This window comes from Trachemys scripta, chromosome 2, assembly GCF_013100865.1.
Source record: "Trachemys scripta elegans isolate TJP31775 chromosome 2, CAS_Tse_1.0, whole genome shotgun sequence".
Classification (NCBI taxonomy): Eukaryota; Metazoa; Chordata; order Testudines; family Emydidae; genus Trachemys; species Trachemys scripta.
Genome location: NC_048299.1, coordinates 92,959,298 through 92,983,930, shown reverse-complemented (window position 1 = coordinate 92,983,930; position 24,633 = coordinate 92,959,298). Strand labels below are relative to the sequence as shown.

Genomic DNA, 24,633 nt, shown 5'->3' with positions numbered 1-24,633 from the left:
GACACCATCATAGGACCTAACCACATCAGCCACACCATCCGGGGCTCATTCACCTGCACATCTATCAGTGTGATATATGCCATCATGTGCCAGCAATGCCCCTCTCCAACATACATTGGCCAAACCGGACACTTTCTACGCAAAAGAATAAACGGACACAAATCTGACATCAGGAATCCTAACATTCAAAAACCAGTAGGAGAACACTTCAGTCTCCCTGGTCACTCAATAACAGACCTAAAAGTGGCAATTCTGCAACAAAAAAACTTCAAAAACAGACTCCAACGAGAAACTGCAGAACTGGAATTAATTTGCAAACTGGATACCATCAGATTAGGCCCGAATAAAGACTTGGAGTGGTTGGGTCATTACGAAACCTAAACTTAATTTCCCCAATACTAATTTCTCCTTAATGTTACTCACGCCTTCTTGTCAACTGTCTATAATGGGCCACTCTCTTACCACTTCAAAAGTTATTTTTCCTCCCTTGGTATCCTGCTGTTAATTGAATTGTCTCGTCAGACTGACCTCACACTTGGTAAAGCAACCCCCATCCTTTCATGTATTTATAACTGCTCCTGTATTTTTCACTTCATGCATCTGATGAAGTGGGTTCTAGCCCATGAAAGCTTATGCCCAAATAAATTTGTTAGTCTTTAAGGTGCCACAAGGACTCCTCGTTGTTTTTGCTGATACAGACTAACATGGCTACCACTCTGAAACAGTTCAGTGACACAAGGTTTACATTATGTAATTATTAAAAAGATCCCCTTTGCTAACAGTTGCCACACAACAATATCACATGCCACCATATTATCCTATACTTATCGCTGTGATACATGAGCCAACCACCTATTTTAAATATAGGCAAAGTAGTGTGGTATCTGATATCATTTTGTGCTGGCTGTGGGTAAAGGATAACTCCTTAATGGTGATCACTGTACTGAGAAATAAAAAATGTGTTCATTTTTAGCTCTGCTTTATTAGGCTATTCTTTCTACTACATAAATATCCATTGTGGAGTGAATTTTGTACAGGTATCATTTCTGCACCCCTGGCTCTAACATCCTGGTTGTTTCCTGAGCTTGTATTGTTTCTTCCCTAAGCACAAAAAAAGCTCATACTCCCCCTCCACACCCTACCCCCCGGAGCGCTGCTTTACCGCGTTATATCCAAATTCGTGTTATATCGGGTCGCGTTATATTGGGGTAGAGGTGTACATGAAGTCGCTCCTGCTTTGCACCAGTATGGGTGAGCTCAGAATTGGCCCTGGATGTGTATTTGTAAGGTGGCTGGCACCGAAGTGTTCACAGTGTTTGAATGTGCATTGTTTCATGCGCTGTTCTACTTCTCTCACTTTTGTTGGTGTGGTATGGAGATATGTTTTAATTTTAGCTATGGAAAAATAACCTGGGGAATGATGGGATGAATGGGGCGTGGGGGTAGGGAGTGGTCAGAGAGGGTTCTGTTATGTAATACTGAATTGAACAGTTGGATGACAAAGCATTTCACACAAAAGCACTTGAAGTGCCATTCTTTTGTTATGGTTAAATGCACTGTGCAAATTTTTGACAGTTCCACTAGTTTTGCTAAAAAGGGGATAATAGAATGCCAAGCAAGTACTAATTTTTCCTTTGCCCCATCCTAAACATACATAACCTCAGCAGCGCTCTGTGTGGAGCCACTTGGCTCCCCACTGAAGATGCAGACTTAGGCATCATTAAGTATTTTTGTGCTCCAAGGCAAAAGTATGTCAGTACAACTCTCTCATCAATCAGGCATCCAAATGTTTATCATGGGCTAGAGCAGTGTGAACCCTGCAGGACTCAGTTTGTTTGGGATTCCCAAGCTGAATCCTGCAGCTTTGATTGGCAGGGGCAGGCAGCAAAACAACCCCTGTCAGCTTGCGCGGAGAATTGGGGTTCAATAAACTCAATATGTTCCATTGCCCTCACTGTGTACCCTCGTATCTCTCACCTCTGGCTTTTTGAGCCTGTGTCAGGTGGCCACTGGCTTTGCCTAAAGCAGCCCAGAAAGGAGCTTCAGGCCATTCAGAATATGTCTTTTCCCCAATCCATAGACTCTTCTGAGGGACAGGACCTTCTTTGACCCCCATGTTGTGGCATGGAGTCACAAGCCTGCAGCTTCTACTACTTTTGAGCTGGAACTGAAGGAAGCCCTATATTTCTTTTAATGGTCTTACAGGGCACAGTTGTTTGGAAATGCCTAGGGCTCCCTGTCTAATGCACAAGGCATTATGGGGTTTCTGTCAGCCTCAGCTGAGTAGAATGTGAGGCTGGCAGCAGCAAGCCTGAACAGCTAATAGTCAGCGCTCCCTTCTGTTCAGTGGAATGGAAGAACTTGATGGCTCTAAATTCCTGACTTCATGTGTTCTAATGTGAAGAGTGACTGTAGGCATAGTATTTTGGGGTTCCATGTCTCAGTAAATTTAATACAAATGTGTTTAATACACAAGTAAAAACTACATTTTTTTTCTAACTTCCAGTCATAAAGCTGGGATCTGAAAGTAATGCTGGGTCTTTATCTTGCATCATCATCAGTATATTGCCTCTTTATCATCAGTAATACATTGCCTAGACCAAATTATGCCCTTAATTAAGTTTGTGAAGCATTATTAGATTGCCTTGTGAGGTAGCACAGGTATAAACAAGGGCCTAATTTGAACTGCAGTATTTTTTTTCTGAAGATGATGCATTAGAAGGACACAGTCTGATAAGTTTGTAGCATTGGGAGTTTAGAGGAAAAGACAACCCACCTACCCTCCCACAATAGCAATTGGAGCAAATTTCAATGCCATAAAAATCCACACCATCCTTTTTAGTCACTTTTCGGAGCAGGGTTCCATTTTAATAGAGGTTGATGAAATTAAATCCATGGCCATTCACCGTGGATTTTAATTTTGTTTCAGGTACAAAACTCCTGGGGCTGCTTAGATCGGGGTCCCAAAATCAGAAGCCGGCCACTGGGCTCTCTCCATGACAAAAAGTAGATGATGGAGGGATATTCGTTTTGATCTATCGCTAATCTTGAGGAATGTTGCACATTCCTAACTAATTACAGTTATTAGATAGCGGGAAACGCAATAGAGAGGTGGTATAGTTTTTCATGACAATCTGCGCTTACACTTCATTTATACTGGTTTAATGCTTGTAAAGGTGGCTGGACAGTAGCTGCCCATTCTGTATGTGTTCATCCTTGTTTCATGCTGCTTTCTTTCTCCCCCCAGTTTGTCAAGGAACAAATAACAAGCTGACCCAGCTGGGGAACATGGAGGACCATTTCACCAGCCTGCAAAGGATGTATAACAATTGTGAGGTGGTGCTTGGCAATCTGGAGATCACATATGTGACACACGATCATGATCTTTCATTCCTGAAGGTTAGTGTAGCTAATCACATTGCTCTGATCCAGCACACAATGTGCATTGGTGAGATGTGCACAACCTCAAGAGAGGTTAACTCCTAATCGAGATATTTTTCTAGTCTGATGAGTTGCCTGTTTAAGGAATTGAATTGTTTTTGAAGGTCATATATATATATATATATATATATATATATATATATATATATATATAAAATGTGGTGACAAATGTAAAACCTGTTTAAACACACAGTTACTGATTGTCAATTAGAGACATCACCGAATGGAATTCTAAAATACCAGTCTATCCTAGGATACACTGTACTTATATTAATGATTTCACAGCACCTAGCAAGCAGTTTTTCTCATGCTCATCACCCACTGCTCAAAAGTAATTATTTTAAATGGGAAAAGTATTGCACTCCTGTTCCCCTTCCCCCCCATGCTCCCAAGGGAAATGAAAAAGCTCTGCACTGTGCCCTAAAGATAACCAAATTTGAGGGTTGTCAGACCAGTGAAGCAAACTGCAGTGTTGATGGCTCTTCACTGAAAATGACCTATCATTAGCTGGAGCATTCTACTGCCTTGGTGATACCTGGTAAAAGATGTAATCTCCCTAATAACTAGAAACCAAGACATGTAACATCACCATCCATCATTACTTGTGCAATACGTTCCTGCACCAAGTAAGCCAGCTGTGTTCTGTCCAGACAATAATTTTGAGTGACCTTCAAGGATAATCCTAGACAATAATGCATGAATTACTTTTCATTACTACATTTGTCTCGTGCTCATGTCCATGCACAAGTGAATGAACTATTGTTGGGAGGGAATGGAAAAGAAAGAGACATAAATATTTTACTGGATGTATTGAAAAAAGTGCCAGGCATGGCGCAACCAGATGGCACAGGAAGGTTGTGGAACAGCTGGGAGTAGAACCAGGGCTGGCTCCAGGGTTTTTGCTGCCCCAAGCAGCAAAAAGAAAAAAAGAAAAGGAAAAAAAGCCGTGATCGCGATCTTGATCTCTACTGCCGCCGCTTCAGACTTCGGCAGCAATTCGGCGGCTGGTCCTTCACTCCTAGAGGGAGTGAGGGACCCACTGCCATATTGCCACCGAAGAGCTGGACGTGCCACCCCTCTCCGTTGGCTGCCCCAAGCACCTGCTTGCTGGGCTGGTGCCTGGAGCCGGCCCTGAGTAGAACTCAGCTCTCCTGACTGCCAGTTTGATACCTTACACACTAGATCAGTGGTTCTCAAACTGTGGGTTGGGACCCCAGAGTGGGTCATGACCCCATTTTAATGGGGTTGCCAGGGCTGGCGTTAGACTGGCTGGGGCTGAAGCCTGAGCCCCACTGTTCAGGGCCAAAGCCTGAGCCCCACCACCCAGGGCTCAGGCTTCAGCTTCAGCCCTGGGCTGCGGGGCTCAGGTTACAGGCCCCGTGCCTGGGGATGAAGCCCTTGGGCATTGCTTTGGGGCCCCCCTTCCCAGGATGATGAGGCTCGGGCTTTGGCCCCTCTGCCGGGAGCAGCGGGGCTTGGGTGGGCTCAGGCGGGCTCAGGCTTCAGTCCCCTCTCCTGGGGTCATGTAGTAATTTTTGTTGTCAGAAGGGGGGTCGCAGTGCAATGAAGTTTGAGAAGCCCTGCACTAGATCATCCTTCCTCAGATTTGTGCTTTTGAAATAATGTGTTTTCAATACTCAGTTTATTTCGTGCTTGGTTATCAGGTTACAATATTTTTGAATGCAGAGAGATTATGGGAGTAATTATATCAAATGTAGCTCACCTGTGTGTAAAAAATAAAGAGCTGTGGGTTACCAGAGATGCATGGGTGGGTCACTGATCTGAGTTCTGAGGTGATAATCTCTTCAAATGAAACTTGTTTTCCTCTCAGCAAACAGCTTAGAGAAACAGCTTGACACAATGACACTTAATGTTTTGTTCTTTCTGATTTTCCTCAGACCATACAGGAGGTTGCAGGCTACGTGTTAATAGCACTCAACAATGTGGATAGCATTCCACTGGACAATCTCCAGATCATCCGAGGAAATGTGCTTTTTGAGAACTTTTATGCACTGGCAATTTTATCCAATTATCACACAGATATAAATAAAATCAGTGGACTCAAGGAGCTGCCAATGAAACGGTTATCAGGTGAAGTGGTGGGGCAGACAATGTGGTTGTGAACTGTTACTTTATTTGAAGGAAACTCCCAGATCTTTATGAAAAGCTTCATTTAAGAAGTCCTTTTCCAAATGAGACACTCTGACAGAAGTTAAATGTAGTTTATTCAAATACCTGCCCACTTTATAACTACCCAGGTTACTGATAGTGATGGAAAGTTCCTTGTTTTACAATGCATAGGCCTAGGACCTCAGGGGGTGAATCCACTTAGGCCCTATAGAGTTGCAGAGTAATGAATGTTGGCCCAAAACAGATATTTTTTGTGCCAATTTGAGATGTCTTAGAGGGGGCTTGATTTTCAGAAAGTGTTGAGAACGTCAAAGTGCTTCAGTCTGAACACCCAGAAATGGAGACACCGAGAATCACAACTCACTCTTGAAAATTTCAGCCACTCGGTTTTGACACCCAATTTTGCATTTTGTGCACATCCATAATTTCCATTGGCTTCACTTGGGGGGAAGAGGGTTGGATGTGCAAAGGCTGCAGTACTGGACCCTTATTCGACAGTTAGTTATGCCTTCTTTCAAGTGTAATAAGATATTGTAGATTGTCCTTTTCCATTAACATGGCATCTGATGAGTGTGTTTATCTCCTTTTCATGAAGGAAGAAAGAGAGCGATCATGCAATTGCTTCATTTTTGTCCTGTTTTTCTTTTGCAGAAATTCTTAATGGAGGAGTTAAAATCAGCAACAATCCACAACTGTGCAACATGCACACAGTTCTGTGGGATGACATTATTGATTTGAACAAAAACGCTGTACTGCTGTTGGAAGATCAAAATAATCTGTCTAATTGTAAGTATACATTTAACAAAACAGTAGTCACTCTATTACAGACAGCAGTACCATCAACCTACTTATTGCATTATAGAGTCCCATTTCTGCAAACACTTTTATGTAAATGCATTGACTTCAAATCCTACTCACATTGAAATCAATTATATTTTGTTATTGAATTTACTAGGACCAAGATTTGGACCTAAGAGACTGATCCAAGGCACACTGAAGCCAATGGATTGGCTCCCATTGATATCAGTGGGCTTTGGGTTGGGCCTTAAATGTGTGCTGCTTCCGTGAAAATGACACACATCAATATAACGCATACACATTTTCTTTCCAATGATTTTAAATTTACAGCATAAGGCCCTGATTCAGCAAAGCTGTTAAGCGTATGCTTAATTTTAAGCATGTGGGTACTCCCAAGGTGCTTAAATGCATTGCTGGGTTGAGGCCCTAATTCCTATTTGTGACTATCATGAACTCTACACATGGTTTGACAGTATTAGGAAATCTTTGCAAAAATGAAGACCAGAAATGGATAAATAGCGATACTTTAGATCAGCATGGAGGTAGGTGTAGATTTGAAAGCTTACATGACATGTACCCATGCTTATATCTGACCCAAGCTAGTACTGTTAATCCTTTGTAAGATCTAAATTCAGCTCACAACATTTTAAGAGGGGAGAAAAGAGTTTGTTTTAATTCTTGGGCATTTTTGGCACTACAGATTGGCACAATGTGTATTTTCTGATCTACTTCAGTTGAGTAATTGACTAAGCACTAGCAAGACACACACTGTTGACATACACCCTGGAACCCCACTGCAGTCAATGGGATTGCAGGAGGTGTAAGTCAGCAGAGCTTGGCCCTGAATACTATGGAAATTTTAACCTATAACTTTTAAACTTGAATCCCTTTGGTCCAACAGTAAATCAGTCAGTTATTAGACAAGTATTGACACTTATTCAGCTATTTTGGCAGTGAGGGGGTTGGAAAGAGCCAGGTGTTACGAGCTGAACAAAACTGTCCTAGAAAGAAATACTCCTTAAATGTAGTGAGTTTCAGATTAATCTGTTCAGGCAGCCATTTTTCTTTTTAAATAATGAGCATGCAAGATAATTGTGTCCCTGGGATTTTACTTGTCATTAGAAAATAAACAAAAATACAAAGCAAAACAAAGCAACAAAAACAACAATAAAAAAATAAGGGGGTAGGGATAATGATTGGAAGGCCTGTACTAACTTTACAGATCAGTTAGTTTGTTCAGTGGTTTGAGCATTGGCCTGCTAAACCCAGGGTTGTGAGTTCAATAATTGAAGAGTCCACTTAAGGATCTGGGGCAAAATCAGTACTTGGTCTTGCTAGTGAAGGCAGGGGGCTGGACTCGATGACCTTTCAGGGTCCCTTCCAGCTCTATGAGATAGGTATATCTCCATATATTATTATTTTACCCTTACTTGTTTTCATTAATTGTATGTGTGCTGCATAGTTCAGTGCTGAGAACTACTTTTGTCAGAGCTGTGGAGACAAAAGTAATTAAGTCAGGGTACAAATTACCCTGTGGTTTGAGTAAATGTTGCCAATCGTTTGCAAATACAGTCATATTTGTTTTGTTGTCAGCGATGTATTATTCAAAAAACATTGATTTACATGACAAATTACTATCTGGCCATGAGCTCTAACCATACAGAGTTTCAAGGTGAAGAGTTTCAGTTTTTAGTTCCCAGAGATGATGTATTCGTTTCATGTTCCATTCTGCCCAGTTCTAGATGCAGATTGCAGATACACATGCTCTTCAAGTTAGGGCTCTAATTCTACCTGCTAACTGACTACCTACACATCTACAGTATCAATAGCAAACACTAATTGGCAAGTTCTTAGTTTTATTTATTTTATATAAGAAATTTTAAAAATTTAGAATTCTGATTTTTCCTTCAGAAAATCAGCTTTGTTAATTCAGCATTATATACAGCATTCTTAACTGAGGTAATAGTCCAATAACATATACATGTGGCTGAAAAGTTTCAGCTAAAAAGGTTGAGCTACTTCTGAGAACAAGATTAGGAGAAAATAAGTAATTTTGTTTTTATTAAAATAATTATTTCAACCATTTTGTTGAGAAACTCCATACTTTGGAGCAGGCATTTGAAATTTGTCAGGGGATTGGGGGTGCCCTGATGTCAGGAATGTGCCTTTTGCCATTCATCTGAACATTCATCCAAATTTAGCCAAGTTATTTATAAGCCTCTGAAAAATCACAGTTCACACATGCTCAGAAGAGGCTTGATATAGTATGACAGTCATATTCTCTGTACTGGACATGCTCCATCTCCTTACAACTCCTGTGTGCCAACCAGACTCTGCATGTGCCATCCCCTAAAGCAGGGGTCTCAAACACGCAGCCCGCAGACTGCATGCGGCCTGTGGGGTTCTTTCGTGCGGCCCGCCAAGCTCCCCACGGTCCCCCACCGCCTACCCCGTGCCACCAAGAGCCCCATGCAGCTCCCTGAAGCGGCTGAACTACTGTATGTCCCTGCAGCCCCAGGCAGGGGGGTAGGAGGCAAGTAGAGGGCTCCGTGCTCTTGTAGCTCCCATTGGCTGGGAACTGGGAACCGCGGCCAATGGGAGCTTTGGGGGAGGTACCCAGAGGAGCAGCAAGAGCAGCACATGGTGCCGTTTCCCCTCCCGCCCCAGGGACTCCAGCTGCTTCCTGGAGTGGAGCGGACCGGGGCCGGGGACAGGGCAGGCAGGCAAGGAGCCTGCCCTGGCTGCGGTGCGCGGAACTGCCACCCCAAAACCACTCTAAGTAAGCAGCGCCGGGCCGGAGCCCAGACCCCCACACCCCTTCTGCACCCCAACTCCCTGCCCTGAGCCCCCTGCCACACACTGCACCCCAACCCACTGCCCAGAGCCTCCTGCCACACCCTACACACCTCCTGCACTCCCTGCCCTGAGCCCCCGCTGCACCCTGCACACCTTCTGCACCTCAACTCCCTGCCCTGAACCCCCTCCACACCCCACACCGCTCCTGCACCCCCTGGGGACAGGGAGGGGGCAGAGTTGGGGTGAGGACTTCAGGGAAGGGGTTGGAATGGGGGCAGGGAAGGGGCGAGAAGAGGTGAGGCGGGGCAGGGGCGGGGCCTCATGGAAGGGGTGGAGTGGGGGCGGGGCCGGGGCAGCAAGTGGTGGGTGTCAGTGATGCGGTCCTCGGGCCAATGCACTAGTCCTCATGCGGCCCTCCAGGTCATCTGAGTTTGAGACCCCTGCCCTAAAGTAACTGAGCCCCGGTCTACAGTACAAACTTATGTGAGTATAACTATGTTTCTCCAGGGTGTAGAAAATCCACACCCCTGAGTGATGCAGTTATATCGACCAAACTCAGTGCTGAGAGGGCTTCTCCTGTCAACACAGCTACCAGTGTGGAGTACTTATGGTGACAGGACTGTCATGCTGTCTGGAGTGGCTCACAAGTGTGAGTGCCTGTCTCAGGGCAGACTGTCAGAAAACAAAGGCAGATACCCCAGACTGGTGGTATATTCTATTATTAGATTTCACCAAGCCAATAACAAGCGTGAACTCCTGGATCACTATACCAGTCTTACCATGGAGTCACAGACAGTCCCCTTAGCCTCTCCAGCCTAGCTTGTCACCCAGACAAACTGAACTTAGTGATGATGGTCACATAAACCAAAAATCATACCCCATCAGGTTTCTCCCAGTCCCACATGACCAGTCACTTACTCCCAGATCAGTTGGTACTCAGAATCTTACACCAAAGACCTCGCTGGCAGCCAATTCTATAGTAAACTAACTATAGGTTTATTAGCTAAGAAAAAAGAATGAATTATTGAGAGGTTAAAGCATGTAAAATATAATAACAGGTGAGTCAAAGTTTGTAAGTCCAAAATGATAGCAGAGATGTAGTAATCTTCCAGTTTCCCAAAAGTCTTTTCCAGGGCTACCCAGAATAATTCTGGAGGTCTCCGTCTACTCATTCAATTATTCTATCCTGTTAGAATCCAAACAGTCTAGAGATAAAGGATCTTCCTTTGATTCAATGCTGATAGCTTCTTTTCACAGACAACAATCTGACAAGTATCTGAACCCACACAGTGGTCAGTTACTTTGAATTTAGCACTCCTCTTCATTTGCATTTGATGAGTTATTTAGTTAAATGCCTACCATTACATTATAAAAGGAATAAATAAGTGAAAACAATACAAGTAGTATTAGTTAGTTTTCATGAAATTCTAACACCTGACTACACTCTTACATTATAACACACACTTTGATCTAGGGTTATTTAATTATCAGGCATGCTTAATGTAATGTAATAGTAAACAATAGGATGTAGATAGGCAAAAGCAATACAATTAACATCTCCTTTGATCCCTATTAACACACAAGTGAATTGGCCTGAATATATACTAATACATTTAATTCCTTTGATATTCACACACAAATGAATTGGCCTATGTCTCTGACCTGAGCTAGTCTGTCAGTGTCCTAGGGAGAAACTCTCCTGTCCGCATAGGTAGCATCTTCACTAAGCACTACAGCACTGTAAGTGTAGATGAGCCCTGAGTATTCTCCAGCCCAGAGCTTCAGGGGCTAAGCAGAAGTTTCCTTGCAAGTTTTCCAGGTCCTGTGAGCCACTATGGTGCCTAGCACTGGAACCTAGAGCAGGTAGACTCTCTCTCTCTCTCTCTCCTGTGCCCCCCTTGCCCCCCCCCCCCCCCCCCCCCCCCCCGCTGGAACATAGGCAGTGTGAAGCAGTAAGAGGAAGCAACCTGACTTAAATGTAGAGGGGGAAGAGCAGGAGGTAGTGGAGCCGGGGGTGAGGAGCAGAACAGGCACAGAGAGGCCCAGGGAGAATAAGAATAGAGGGAGACTGATACAGGAGCTGGTGGGGTGGAGAGGGATGTGAACAGAAAGGGACAAAGTTAGGAGTTGGGGATGGAGAGGAGCAGAGAAGGACAGAGACAGATGGGTGGTGACAGGGAAAGAAGGGTTTGTAACCAGTAAATTACACTCCCCTCCAAAGCCTGGAATAGAATCCAGTCTCAATATTTCTCTGCTGTCAGCAAAATAGTTATGAAATCCACAGGCAAAGTGTGTCTCCCCTCCTTCTCTAGTGGCTGATCCACATAAAGAATAACTGCCTACTAGTACCATTACACCATTAGCTCAAGCAATAGAGCTATGTGCTGTGGATTGAATATCCCAGCCCTGCCAATGACCTATGCTGGGGTCACTCTGGTTCCCTATGATAGAATTTCTGTTTTTTCAATTTGCTTCTTTAAAAACATAGGGAATCACAATAAGAAGAGTATGTTAGAAGAAAGTTACAGTGGTAAAGTCAAGCAATCAAACATTAGGAAATGCCAGACTTAAGATGTTCCATCTCCCTCATGCTCCACCCTTCCTGCCGCCCCTCCACCCATATATGCGTACGCATTAAGATGCAATTAATTACAGGATCGTATACGTTTTTTCCACAGGACCCCTGCCTCATTCAGTACACAGGATGGACAGTGCTTACTGAATGGGTATCTATTTCTTGTTTATTTTTATCCTCATCATTCAGTGTGTGGCACAGAAGCTCTCCTGTAGCTGTAGTAACAGGCACATGGGGGATATGTTGTGACTGAAAGACTAAGATTCAGTTCCTGACAGCCCTGGTGTGTTATCTAACAATTGCATGTTACATCATAAAGGTTTTCCAATCAATGTAACATTTACATTTTAGGTTCCAAGTGTCATGCAAATTGTACAGAAGATCACTGTTGGGGTGCCGGCATAGAGAACTGCCAGACATGTAAGTCCAGAGATTAATTTAAAATATCCGTGACTGTATGCTTTTAGGTATTTGTTTGTTTATTATTCACTGAATAATGTCCCTGTCAAGTCCTGATGTGATGGCCAGTGTTTTATGGAAAACACTATGCTCCCCTCCACTGCCCTGAGGACCCATAAGCCCACCGCAGACATGGGTGGCATGCTCCCCTAGCAATCCATCAGGTATCTGAGTGATTGTTAATAATGATCCTTGCAGTAGTAACTTCCACTATGTTTTTGTATATGCACGCAGTGCTCTTCTTGTATAGCAAACAAAAGGCAAACAAAAGCCATTGCAGCTCCTCATTGAGCGGCCACATATGTGGAAAGAAAGGGGGCCTGGTGAACAGCACAGAAACCCCCAAATAGTTTGGACTGGACTGAGATTTCTCCATGAATGCTCAGTCTTTGCGTGACACTTTAAGTTTTAGAAGCACTTTTCCTGCCTCCCTTAGCTTTTCCCCAAAATATAGGCCTTAGTAATTATAAAGGGATAATGAAGTAGCTGTAATGTGAATTTTCTCCACTTCTATTGTTTCAAGTAGAATGACTGTGTATTAACATTCAAACTGTTACATAATATTTTAGGCTGAGAATGGGAATAACTCACCACTTCTGTGTTGTTGTTTTTTAAATCCCCTTTGTAGAATTCCTTCCAACATGAATACCAGATAGTCAGAAAAGGTCACACTCGTATACCCTGCAGGCATATAAAGCAAGTCCTGACCACTCTCAGAAAATGAAGTGATGGCCTTTAAAGGGTGCATGGCCCAGGGGATTCACAGCATGGGAGAGGTGTCCTAATTATTTATAGAGCACTTCGGAATCCTTAGGCAGTCCCGTCACTCATAGGCTGAACACCCTTTACCCTGTAATTTTGCACATTGGATGCTTACTATGGGCATCAAGAGAACAACAACACAAGATGTTTAGAGACACTTAAAGTTCTTGTGAGGATTTTACTTTTCAGTATATAAAGACTGATGGGGAATGTACTTTGAATACTTTGTTTCTTTTGATAGTTTATTATTTCACTGCTTTATAATATGTGTAGTTAGTCTGCATTCAGGGAAATGCTATGGGTCCTTATTCTTGTCTTATACCGGCTCTACAGTAGCATAATTCCACTGAGTTTAGTGGAAGTACTTCTGATTTAAATCTACATAAGTGACAGCAGAATCCAGCCCTACAAATGTATTTAAATTTGAGCATCTTGCTCACAATTAAGGTATCAGGTAAGATCTACATAGCTTCTAGAGCAGGTTGGAAAAAAACACTCAAATATTCCTCTCCCCCACCCTCATTTTTTCATCAGTTTCAAAGCTTTTCAACCAGCTCTAGTGGCTTCACTTCTCAATCCTTCACAGCTGCTATGCTGGATATTGTGGGACAAATTCTGCAGTTACTCTGTGCACATTGATGTAAATAGTGGTTCCACGTGCAAAGCACTTGCAGGATCATGTCCACTGTTAACATGGTGTCCAGAGGTAATACTAACCTTTAGGCTTAAGAAATTTAGATCCTGATCCTGCAAACATTTACGCATGTGCTTAATCATACATATTGTAAGTAGATTTATTGACTTCAATGGGGTTACTCAAGGGTGCATAAAGTTAAGCATGTGTACATATGTGTTTGCATGATGGGGCTTATTTAGCAATTAACACTCATTTTGTTAAGCTTTTTATGAAATTGGCCTATCAGAAATGCATCCCATATGTGGGAAATTTTTATGTCAGATTTCTTTCCATCCTTGAAAAAATGTGGAAGATACTGCACAAAACATAAACATTTGCCATGATATACTGCCAGTGGGAAGCTTTTGTCAATTGTTCTCAGAATGATAAGCTGTTTTACACCCCTGCTGATGCTTACGAAAATGATATGAAAACTCTGTTGTTGTAAAACAATGTGTCTTTTATCCCACTGTTTCTGGTTGTGTGGAGGAGTTGCTGCTACACCAGTTATGTGTATTTTGGAGATAATATGTTTCCTTGAAAATGTAGTATTTGGTTACAAATATGAGATCACAAAATAATAAAGCTTAGGTGCAAAAGTTTAACAGAAAGAAAAAGTAAATAATAACAAATTAAAACAAAAAAATAGAAGAGAAAAGAAACAAGCCTATACTGGTTGATTACTCTGTAGCAGAGTGCCATTCTCGGATGATTTAAGTGTTAACTGTGATTGATCTGCAGTGTGACTATTTCTGAGGTACAAGAATTTTTAAAATATTTTAACTACTCTGTGCCCATTTGGGAATTTCACAGTTGACACCCTGCTGCACACCAGTCGTTCTCAACCAGGGGTCCGAGGCCCCTGGGGGAAGGGGGGTGAGCAGGTTTCAGGGGGGCTGCCAAGTAGGGCCAGCATTAGACTCGCTGGGGCCCAGGGCAGAAAGCCAAAGCCCTGCCACCTGGGGCTGAAGCCCAGGCCCTGAGCCCCGCCACCCAAGGCTGAAGCCGAAGCCTGAGCAGTGTAGCTCTGTGGGGGCCCCTGTGGCATGAGGCCCCAGGCAATTGTCCTGCTTGCTACCCCCTAATGCCGGCCCTGGCTTTTAAATGCACAAAACCAGCTGCTATGCCACAGGTGGGCTGTGGAGTTTTTATAGCATGTTGGGACAAGCCTCAGAAAGAAAAAGGTTGAGAACCCCTGCTGTACACTGTGACCACTCAGCGGGTTAGAAATCAAATCCTCCTGCTCAAAAAGCACAGGCACCTCCCCATTGAATCTAAGGAAAATCAATTCGCCGTGAAGGATGCATAGTTGAGCAGTTCTGGTTCTGTCCTTCCCAGGGCAGTAGTGCAAACCCACATTAATCAATGATTGATTTTTTTTCACTATTCTAGTCCAGATGATTTTGATACTAAAAATTGTTGCAGATGATTGCTTTGGTATTAGAAACAGCTTCTGGTCCAAAATTTTCCTCTCGGTTATATTGGCGCAAACCATATGGGAGCTGCATAACAGAGAGGAAAACTTAGCCCAAGTTCCTGGAAGCAGCCGGATGCTGCTGGCAAGTCTCTGCACGCCCCTGGTGGAGGGGGAGGCAGCACCGCGCGCTGACCCCGCCCCCAGAGCCACCCTCACAGCTCCCAGTGGCCGGATACCGGCCAATGGGAGCTGCGGGGGCAGTGCTTGTGGGCGCGGGCAGTGCACAGAGACCCACTGTCCCCCTCCCCCCAAGGGGCACACAGAGACATGCCAGCAGCAGCCGGCCGCAGCCGCTTCTGGTAGCAGCATGGGACCACAGTATGCAGGCAGGCAGCCTGCCTGAGCCCTGCTATGTCACCGGCCGGGAGCCGCCTGTGGTAAGCGCCTCCCCCAGTCAGAACCCCCTCCTGCATCCAAACTCCCTCCCAGACTCTGCACCCCAACACTCTGCACCAGCCCGGAGCTTCTTCCTGCACCCAAACTCCCTCCCGACCCCGCACACCTCCATTAATATAGTAGAAATGTGCAGCCTGTGACGACTTACCAACATTTGTGAAGTGGCCCCCCTGTGAAAATTATTGCCCACCCCAACTTAACAGGAACATTAATGACACCAAGAGTATGTACTGTTAATATAAAGCTGGTCTTCCCACCAAGTTGATATCTCAAAGGTAGCACCAACCGATATTTTATTATCTCAGTAAAACTATTAGATACAAAGGTTAAATTCTGCTGTCTTATACCATTGTAAATTGGGAGTGATTCCACTGATGCCAGTGAAGTTATTCCTGATTTAGCAAGATGCTGAGCACTGGCCCCTTTCCCACAAAGCATGTATGCCTATTCTTAACTTTGCTTAACTGTGCTTTTCTGGATCAGGGCTAGAGTGTTCAGTGCCTTGCAGAATTGATGCCTTACTGCAGGGTAATTGAGAGTTGAATTTGGCTCTAATACATTGGTGAGGAAAAGCTCAGAAACTCCCTTCTGGCCTCTCCATTCCACAAATTTCGCTTGGTGATGAGAGTGGAAACTGGTGTCTCGTGAGAGGCTCTACCCATGTGTTCTTTATCTGGAGTTTTCTCCTTACTTGTCAATCTTGGTTTAGCAAATATGCATTTTAATTCGTTTTTTTTTCTGTCTTTTAGTAACAAAAGTCATCTGTGCCCAGCAATGTTCAGGCCGATGCAGAGGAAGGGTGCCCAATGACTGTTGTCATAACCAGTGTGCCGCTGGGTGTACAGGGCCTCGCGAGAGTGACTGCCTGGTAATACTACAGCAACATGTTTAAAGTTCAACAGCAGCAGCCAAGCTTTGGGCTGAATGCACTGTAACTTTTTTTTAATCTTAGGACCCTTGAAAGTGATACTGATCACAAAATATCTTATTAAAATATGTACGGGACAGATTCTCCACCGGTGTAAATCAGTATAGCTCCACTTCAGTGTAGCTATGCCAGTCTACACCAGCTGGTGATCTGGTCCAGGTATTTCTTACACTTGGCAACAACAGTTTAGAATTTTAAAACAAAGAATTTTTAAAAAGAAACTTATTTTTCATAATTTTTAATACCCTTTTTGCATTTCATTTAGTTTAGACCATGAGGATAGATTATGCAATTTCCTTTTTCTGTCTTTCATTTACTAGAACAACTCTGCTAGGGTTCACAGCACTCACAGGGATGGAATCCAGAAAAACCTGTTTACATTAGTTGTTGGCTTTTTTTTTTTTAAACTGTTGCAGTGTTTCCATTGATGTTCTGTTTTGTGAACCTGTCCCCCTTTTAAAACAAGTGATTCTATTTAGTTTGGGCTTAACACTAAATTAAGTGGAATTCAAGCAACTTCTGTGGAAACGGTCCAGTTTACCTTTGTTTGTTTGGATATATTTGTGTGGCCATTAAAGATGTAAACAAATCACATTAATTATGTTCTTATTGATTCATGGAAGGGAATGTTAATTCTCTCTTCTCAGAAAACCTAGGGAAGAACCAAGGGAGGAAGAAAGATTGTCAACTTGAATGTAGAATTAGCTTTGTAGAAATGACTTGCACTTCATAAATGCCCATTAAATTGCTCGTCGCCTGTAGCCAAGCCTAATGGCATTACTTTAATATTTAACTGTCCAGGTCAGTAATTGACTGCAGGGACTTTATTTCATTAATGTTATTAAAAAGTTGCCAGTAAAGAAAACACCCATTTATCTTGATCTGGTTTCTGATTTCTTAGCTCTGTTCTTGCTATCCAATACATGCAGGCAGAGCCCTGTTTCTAGGTGGAACCCACGGGCACTCCGTACAAGTAGAAGGGTCCACCTCTCAGGAGTCTGGTCCAGTGTTGGAGCCTGGGTTCGTAAGGACTTTGTAATGTAGAAGTTATTTGCATGAGTCCATGAAGATTAAGAAGACAAGATTGCCCTTCACCCTTGGATTCTTTCACCTCAATAGCACAAGAGCCCAATCCTGGAAAGTTCTCCATGCCTCAGTTAGTGCTAAGAACCTGCTAGATCTGGCAGTAGCAGCCTTATAAAACAGGAATTATACATTTATTGTATCTTCCTTTTTGCTGTAAAAATAGACTGTAGTTTACTTTGCACCACTGTCACATTGTTTAATGGCAGGCATGCCGCAAGTTTCGCGATGAAGCAACGTGCAAGGATACTTGTCCACCGTTAGAGCTGTACAACCCGACCACCTATCAGATGGATGTCAACCCAGATGGAAAATACAGCTTTGGAGCCACTTGCGTGAAAGAATGTCCACGTAAGCTCACTTAAGCCTGCAATCTGGTCAGACCAGGGAAAATAGAGGGTCAAGGAGGTGGCGGGTAGAGGTTGCTATTAGTTCTCTCCGACCCAATTCAGGTCCCCTCAACTTAGTGCCCCCCTCTAGGCCAAGGAATTTCCTCACTCTCCTCAGCTGCTTTTGCTATGGAAACCAGTAGCAGAAAATCAGAAATGAGATGTAGCTGATAAAATACAAACGGCTTAACATTTTTGTATCCATTGTTTTTATTGTTTTTTCAGGGTGGTTTTTGTTTTAATTTTGAAGATTTTAGCTTAGTCTTTATTGGTGAATGCCAAAAAGAAACACTTTATAAAATCCATCTAATCTCTTATAAGACCTGATCACGCTCCCATTGAAGTCAGTGGCAAAACTCCCAGTGACTCCAATGGCACAGGGGCAAGCCCATAAATAAAGCGGGGCTGGTTCTTAGTGGGGGCTTACAGAAATCTGCTGTTTTTAACACCTATGGTATCACATCACAAAGCATATGGGTTCTTCTTAGCTCCTGTATTCATTGCTGTGTGTATGTCTGTTGTGTTTTGTTTTTTTCTCTCTATTCCCTGTCCATGGTCTTTTAAGAAAATTTATTTAAAGGTAGAGAAGGACCCGAGTCACAGAATTAGGACCTGTATCTGAAGGTCACCATAGCCTATTATAAAGATGGTGTTGTCTTATAAAGACTGAGGATGGTTTTGGGAATCAGGAGGTGTTGAGCTCTACTCCTGCTTACGATACTGATTTGCTATTTGGCTTTAAGAAAGGCCAATTTTCTGTCTCAATTAATATGATGATAATAATAGTTATCCACCCCAGCTCTCCAGGATATTGTGAGGATTAATTTGTTAATGTCTATAATTTGGTTAGTTAGTGCATTGAACGTAGCAAGCTCTAAGTACACTAATATTGTGTGTTTTAATTCACCCCCTCTCTATTCAAAAGTTAAAAGGCATTTTGTATCAATTAAATGCCTGTTTACAGCATAAATACAAATCCCAAAGCATCTCTCCTTTGTTTCATTGCCCACATTGCATTTCCCTTCCTGTCTTTGCAGATAACTATGTGGTGACAGACCATGGCTCCTGTGTTCGCTCGTGTAATGTCGATTCCTATGAAGTGGAAGAAAACGGTGTTCGGAAATGTAAAAAATGTGATGGGCTGTGTAGCAAAGGTACGGAAAGTGCGCCAAGATATTAATATTTTTAGCGTGAGGAGAATTTACTTGACAAAGCAGCCAACCAAATGGGACCTTAATCCTAATTGGAGCCTCAGGGTGCTACTGCAATATAAATATTGAATAATAATATGGAGGCCTAAGCAAGTAGTTTAGCAGGGAAATTAATGCTCCAGAGCATGTACTCAAGCTGGCTCACTCAGCGTGTGCAGAAAGTAAATGCTGCCTCCTGCACAGTTTTGCCAAGCTTGTCTTTCCACCTTCTCCATGCCCTGCTCTCGCCAACCTTTCAACCATGGGAGTACCAGGGCCAGATTAAGGCATAAGCTAACTAAGCGACATCTTAGGGCCTCGCAATATGAGGGGCTCTAAAAAAGAAAAAAAAACCTGACTCCATTTCAAAATTTATCAAAATCGGTTGATAAATAAAGGAGATTCTCTCTAAATATAGACATTTTCATTCAAATGTGACACATCTGGCTTCACAAATACTCTTACCCTACCCTTACCCTTTAGTAATTGTTCATTATTGACAGGTGGGAGGCCAGGGTTGAGGGAAAAAACAACAACTGCACTTATAAAATTAGTATTTCTACGAGTAAGTCGATCAGTCTCCTAAGGCAGCGGTTCTCAACCGGGGGTCTGTTGCCCCCTGGAGGTCCGTGAGCCCTTTCAAGGGTGCTGCAGGGCCTTGCGTCTGAAGCTCTGATCTCCACTGCCCCCCATGGGGTTGAAGCTGGGAGGTGTGGGGCTGAAGCCCCAATCCCCGGCACCCCCCACGGGGCTGAAGCCAGGAGGCGCGGGGCTGAATCCCTGAGCCCATGGGCAGAGTTGGGGACATGGAGAGCATTGCCCCCCCCCCTCCTCCCGCACCCTCAAACTGCAGCATGAGAGCACAGCAGTCCTGGGGCAGTTCCACACCTCCCCTCCACAATCTCCTCTCCCCATCCCCTGGCCAGGTCGGAGGCAGGAAGCCAGAGCCAGGCGTGCGGGGCTGCTGCTGCTCTGGCTGGTGCCATGGAGCAGGCAGCTGCAGCGTTCCCTCCTCTCCTGCTCGTGCCCCAGGTTGAAGCTGCTCCTCAGTTCCCAGACCCCTTTGCTCCTGCAGAGGCAGCCGTAAGAGCCCCCCGGGTGGGGAGACTCGGCTTCGTGGCTGACAGACCCCTTAGAGAACAGGAACCCCAGCACACAGCCCTTATACCCCTCTCCCTATACCCTGAGCTACCCCTCTTCCTGCACCCTGAGCTACCCCCTGCCTGCACACAGCCCTCTTCCTGCACCCTAAACTGTTTTCAAACTTTTTGAGCTAAGCCCTAACTTTGAGTTATAACTTTGGTTGCATCCCCCACTCCCAACCCAGACAGGCTACGTGGCCTGCTGAGGTGAGTCGGGGTGGAGGTTGCACTCCCTCCCTGGACCCCGCCTTGCAGAGCTGGCTCGAGCCCCGCTGACCCCTGCTCCCCCCAAATAGAAGTCAAACTCTGCCTATGCCCAAGGCCCCTGCCCTGAGGTTCTCCTGTCCCCACTGGGCCCTGGAGTTTTTATAGCATGTCGAGAGGTGCCTCAGAGAGAAAAAAAGTTGAGAACCCCTGTCCTAAGGCAGCATTTTGTTGGCGAGCTGCTACTGGTAAAATTCTGACCATTCCTTCATATTTAAATACATAATTTCACTGCGATAAAATGGGGGAAAATGTGAGGTCTGAGACAGCAGTGTCATGAAGCAATCCTGCCAAGCTCATACTTGTATGGGACTCATCCTAGGAGAGACGTCATGTATAGCATCCCCCTTGGCTGGTAATAGCCAGAAGGCCACCATCTTTTGTTTACGGTCTGGCATGCTCAGTCGTATAGTGCCTTCGCTCCTGTTTTTCATTATTTTCTTAAGTGTTAGTGTTTTCTTTCTCCTTTTGATCTGTACATACATACAATTGTGTATTTTAGTGGGCACACCACTTTCTGCTTCATGCGCTATCCATGCTTCACATGATTGAGTTTGCAGGTGATCGTCTTATGGACTTGGGTCAAGTGGATCTTGAGGAGGATAAATTTGTGTTGGCTTCCCTCCGTCAGTTTCGGGAACCTTCATAGTAAATATCAGAGGGTAAATAGAGGGTTTTGAGAGAAGTGAAGGAAGATATACATATAGATCAAAATATTCTGAGTACTTGGTGAGCAAGTTCTTTCAAACTATGTGCATATATGATTTATAGGCTATTAAAGCCTATAATATTCATTATATTTGTTTGAATATAGAGTAGCTTTTCTCACTTTCTCAATGCCGATCTAGAGATTACCAGTCTTTTTTCTGGTAAATTCTTTCTTTCTCTTTCACACATATAGCAGTGTGTCCGAGGTGTTCACTCAAGATTAATTAATGGTCCTGGGGGAGACAGAGGATAGAGAAGCAAACACAAAGAGAGATATCTGCCTAGAAAATGCTGCAAGAAAAGCTATCTGCCCTAAGCAGTCTGTGCATCAAAAGTCACAAACTCCATAACTTATCATTTAAGGACATCATCAATGTGTTTGCGCTCCAAAAATCACAAAAGAAAATGTTTTAAATTTCAGTGTTACAATTAATGTGATGTGCAAACAGACATACTGCAGGTTATGCTGCTTCCATTAAGTAAGCTGGTCTGTGTAACTGTAACTGCTTTTGTGTTGCTGTAGATATAAAGTTTTCTTATCTACTAATTAAGAAATCATAGACGAAAATATATTAATTTGAAACTATTTTGTAATGCAGACAGGCATATTGCAAGACATGGTTTAGTTAGATTATTATTCTATTTTTACAACTTCGCCTTTGTATATATGCAAATATAAAGCTTTCATGTTTATATATTCAATGTCCTTTCTGTGAAAATAATAATAATAATAAAAATTATTGTATGGGGCCTCTTACACTTGACATAGCTTAGGGCCTCAGAATGTCAGAATCCGGCCCTGGGAGTAACACAAAAATGGGTATGTTTGGAGAAGTGTGTGTGTGTGTGCGCGTGCACCTTTATGGGCTTACACTAGATCCTGGGCTGCACAAACAATTGAGCAGCAGCCATCTTATATTTTTAAAAAATAACAACAAAGATGAGACCTATCTTGGGGGCAGATTATCCCACATCTGCTTATTGCAAGGTTCTTGTACCTTCTTCTGAAGCATCTGGCACTTGCCTCTGTCAGAGAGAGGATGCTGGACTAGATGGATTGTGGGTCTCGTCCAGTATGGCAGGGTCTGTGCCTAAACCTCTTGCACTTGAGTAGAACTAGGGGCCCTATTCATATCCTAGTGTTGCAAGTAGCATGTCCAGCAACTGCAACATCATATGTATCATCATAAAAGTCGGTTCACCACCACCATTGCTCCTTAGTTTAGACTGCTTCGTGGTTTCTGCAAGGTTTATTAGGATCACGTCCAGATCTTCTATGTGCTTATAAGGCAATATTACTCATTCACATCACAGCCTTGACTTTCCCTCTGCTGAAGATACACATGCATGCTTGCATCTCTTCTCACCTTGACTATGTCCAAGCTCTAGTTGTCGGGGCCCATCGTGTACAGAATGTAGCTGCCTGCCCTCTCCTACCAAGCAGCACATCTACAGTCTCCCCATCCTTACACAGCCCTATTGGTTCCCCATCCAGTTCCAGCTCCTCTTAATACACTTGCTGCTATCTATCTTATAGATCTTGTGTGTCTCTCTCCTTCCAGCTCAGCTTCTCTTTCTCTTCCCGTAATCCTGCCACTTGGTGCAAAAGGCTTTTACACCTGCAGCTACTGCCATGAATCTCTCCCCTTCATTCACTCTGTGGACCTGATTCTCCTCTCACACCAGTGTAAATGAGGAGAAACACCATTAAAATCAAAGGAAATATCCTGTTGGGAAACTAGTATAAGTGAGATGAGAATCTGGTGTAGTCTAAAGGATTAATCTGCTTACTTGCATAGATATATCTTTTCTTATAAGTTTAAGTATTTGATTTATTGTAATAGGTTTATAGATTTATATTGAAATTAAGTTTGGCTGTAATGCAAGGAACGTACAGGCCAAAACCTGTATGTTAAGCTAAGGCAAAGTTAGCATATCTACATTAAGACCTTTTACCCAGATAGCAAAGTTGACCTACATATTGAGACCTGTTACCTAAATAGATAAGCACCCACGCATATGTCTAAAACCTTTTATCTAGACCAGTAGACAATGGAAGAATGGCACAGGGTTTTTTTTCAATTTTGTACCCACAGACTTAACAGACTTATGTGTGTATGCACATGTCATCAATACGTACAAACGTACTAGCCTGGGGGGTAAGTGAACCCTAACATTTCTGTGGGTGAGGAATGAAATTTGGGCATAGGAGGAAGGATTTCCGGCACTTGTGCCCTATAAAAGAGGTGACCCACCTCGCTGGCATGTGCTATCTATCCACGACGACTACTAACTATTAGTAGGCCATACTCATTTTCTTTTCAAACTTTAAGTTCCAAGGGGACTAGGCTGGGGCTGATTTCCCTAACTTTTTGTTCTTAGTTTTGTTTATTAGGTTTTAATTTTAAGTTTGTTAGTTAAGTAAACTCTAAGTTAGCTTTGACAGCTCTTAGCATTAGCTTCCACTGCACCTCTCACTCAAGAGTTGAGAAACCTGAACCACCAGAGGCAAGGTCCTGTGTCTTTCATCATCAGGTTATCGAGAAAGGGTGTGAGTATATTAACCAAAGCTTTGTAGCATACAATACCATATTAGCATATGTATCTCTTGAATAACAGTAATACAATTGTAACTTTGTAACTCTGATTATTTTACCATTTAATTACTATTTCATTGATTTTAATAAAAAGTCTTTACGGCTAGATCTGTCTCAGTGTGAGCTTCCTGTCACACTCCCGAAGGTCCTTTGTAAATTCTGTGGAGCCTGATTTGGGACAAGAACTTTTATCTTCTGATCAAACAGATTGGCGAGCCTAAAACCCGTACCATCCAAATTAATATTAGTAACACACCCTAGATCAGGCTACACTGGCCCTCGGACCCTTTTAAAAAAAACTCACCTGAAAACAATCTTTTCACCCGTGCTTATAACTGTTAATTTCTCTTCCCTTTGGTTTTGGCCTTAATACTGATTTTTTTTTTTTAATTTATTCAACATACAAGTCCAGAGCGGTGTAAAGGGGTCTTATTGTGCATGAGTCTAAGTTCCACAATGTCTATGCACTACTGTTTTCTCAGATTATTACCATGTCTTGCCAGCTGTGTCACCTTGGGTATTTCTGTAATTAATTTTATAGCTACAGATCTAGAGATAAAACAGCTACAATAGACTCTATCCAGAATAATGTCACATTGATGTTTATTTTCTTAAATTCATTAATTCCTAAAATCCCTAAGAAACCTGCGGCTTTTGTGCTTTCATTTTAACAGTCTGCAATGGGATTGGAATAGGTGAACTGAAAGGGATTCTCTCCATAAATGCTACAAATATTGACTCTTTCAAAAATTGTACCAAGATCAATGGGGATGTCATCATTCTACCAGTAGCATTTCTAGGGTAAGTCATCAGCTGATTCGT

At 43.2% G+C, this 24,633-nt stretch overlaps 1 protein-coding gene across 2 annotated transcripts in view; it reads left to right on the top strand.

Moving 5' to 3' along the window:
• Positions 1-24,633, top strand: part of EGFR (epidermal growth factor receptor) — a 228,368-nt gene that overhangs the window by 150,661 nt on the left and 53,074 nt on the right. For both annotated transcript variants that reach the window (XM_034761273.1, XM_034761274.1), the window contains exons 2-9: positions 3,248-3,399; positions 5,340-5,532; positions 6,223-6,357; positions 12,092-12,160; positions 16,260-16,378; positions 17,731-17,872; positions 18,948-19,064; positions 24,486-24,612. In XM_034761273.1, coding sequence (XP_034617164.1) covers positions 3,248-3,399; positions 5,340-5,532; positions 6,223-6,357; positions 12,092-12,160; positions 16,260-16,378; positions 17,731-17,872; positions 18,948-19,064; positions 24,486-24,612 — 1,054 coding nt within the window. The remainder of the gene's footprint in view (positions 1-3,247; positions 3,400-5,339; positions 5,533-6,222; positions 6,358-12,091; positions 12,161-16,259; positions 16,379-17,730; positions 17,873-18,947; positions 19,065-24,485; positions 24,613-24,633) is intronic.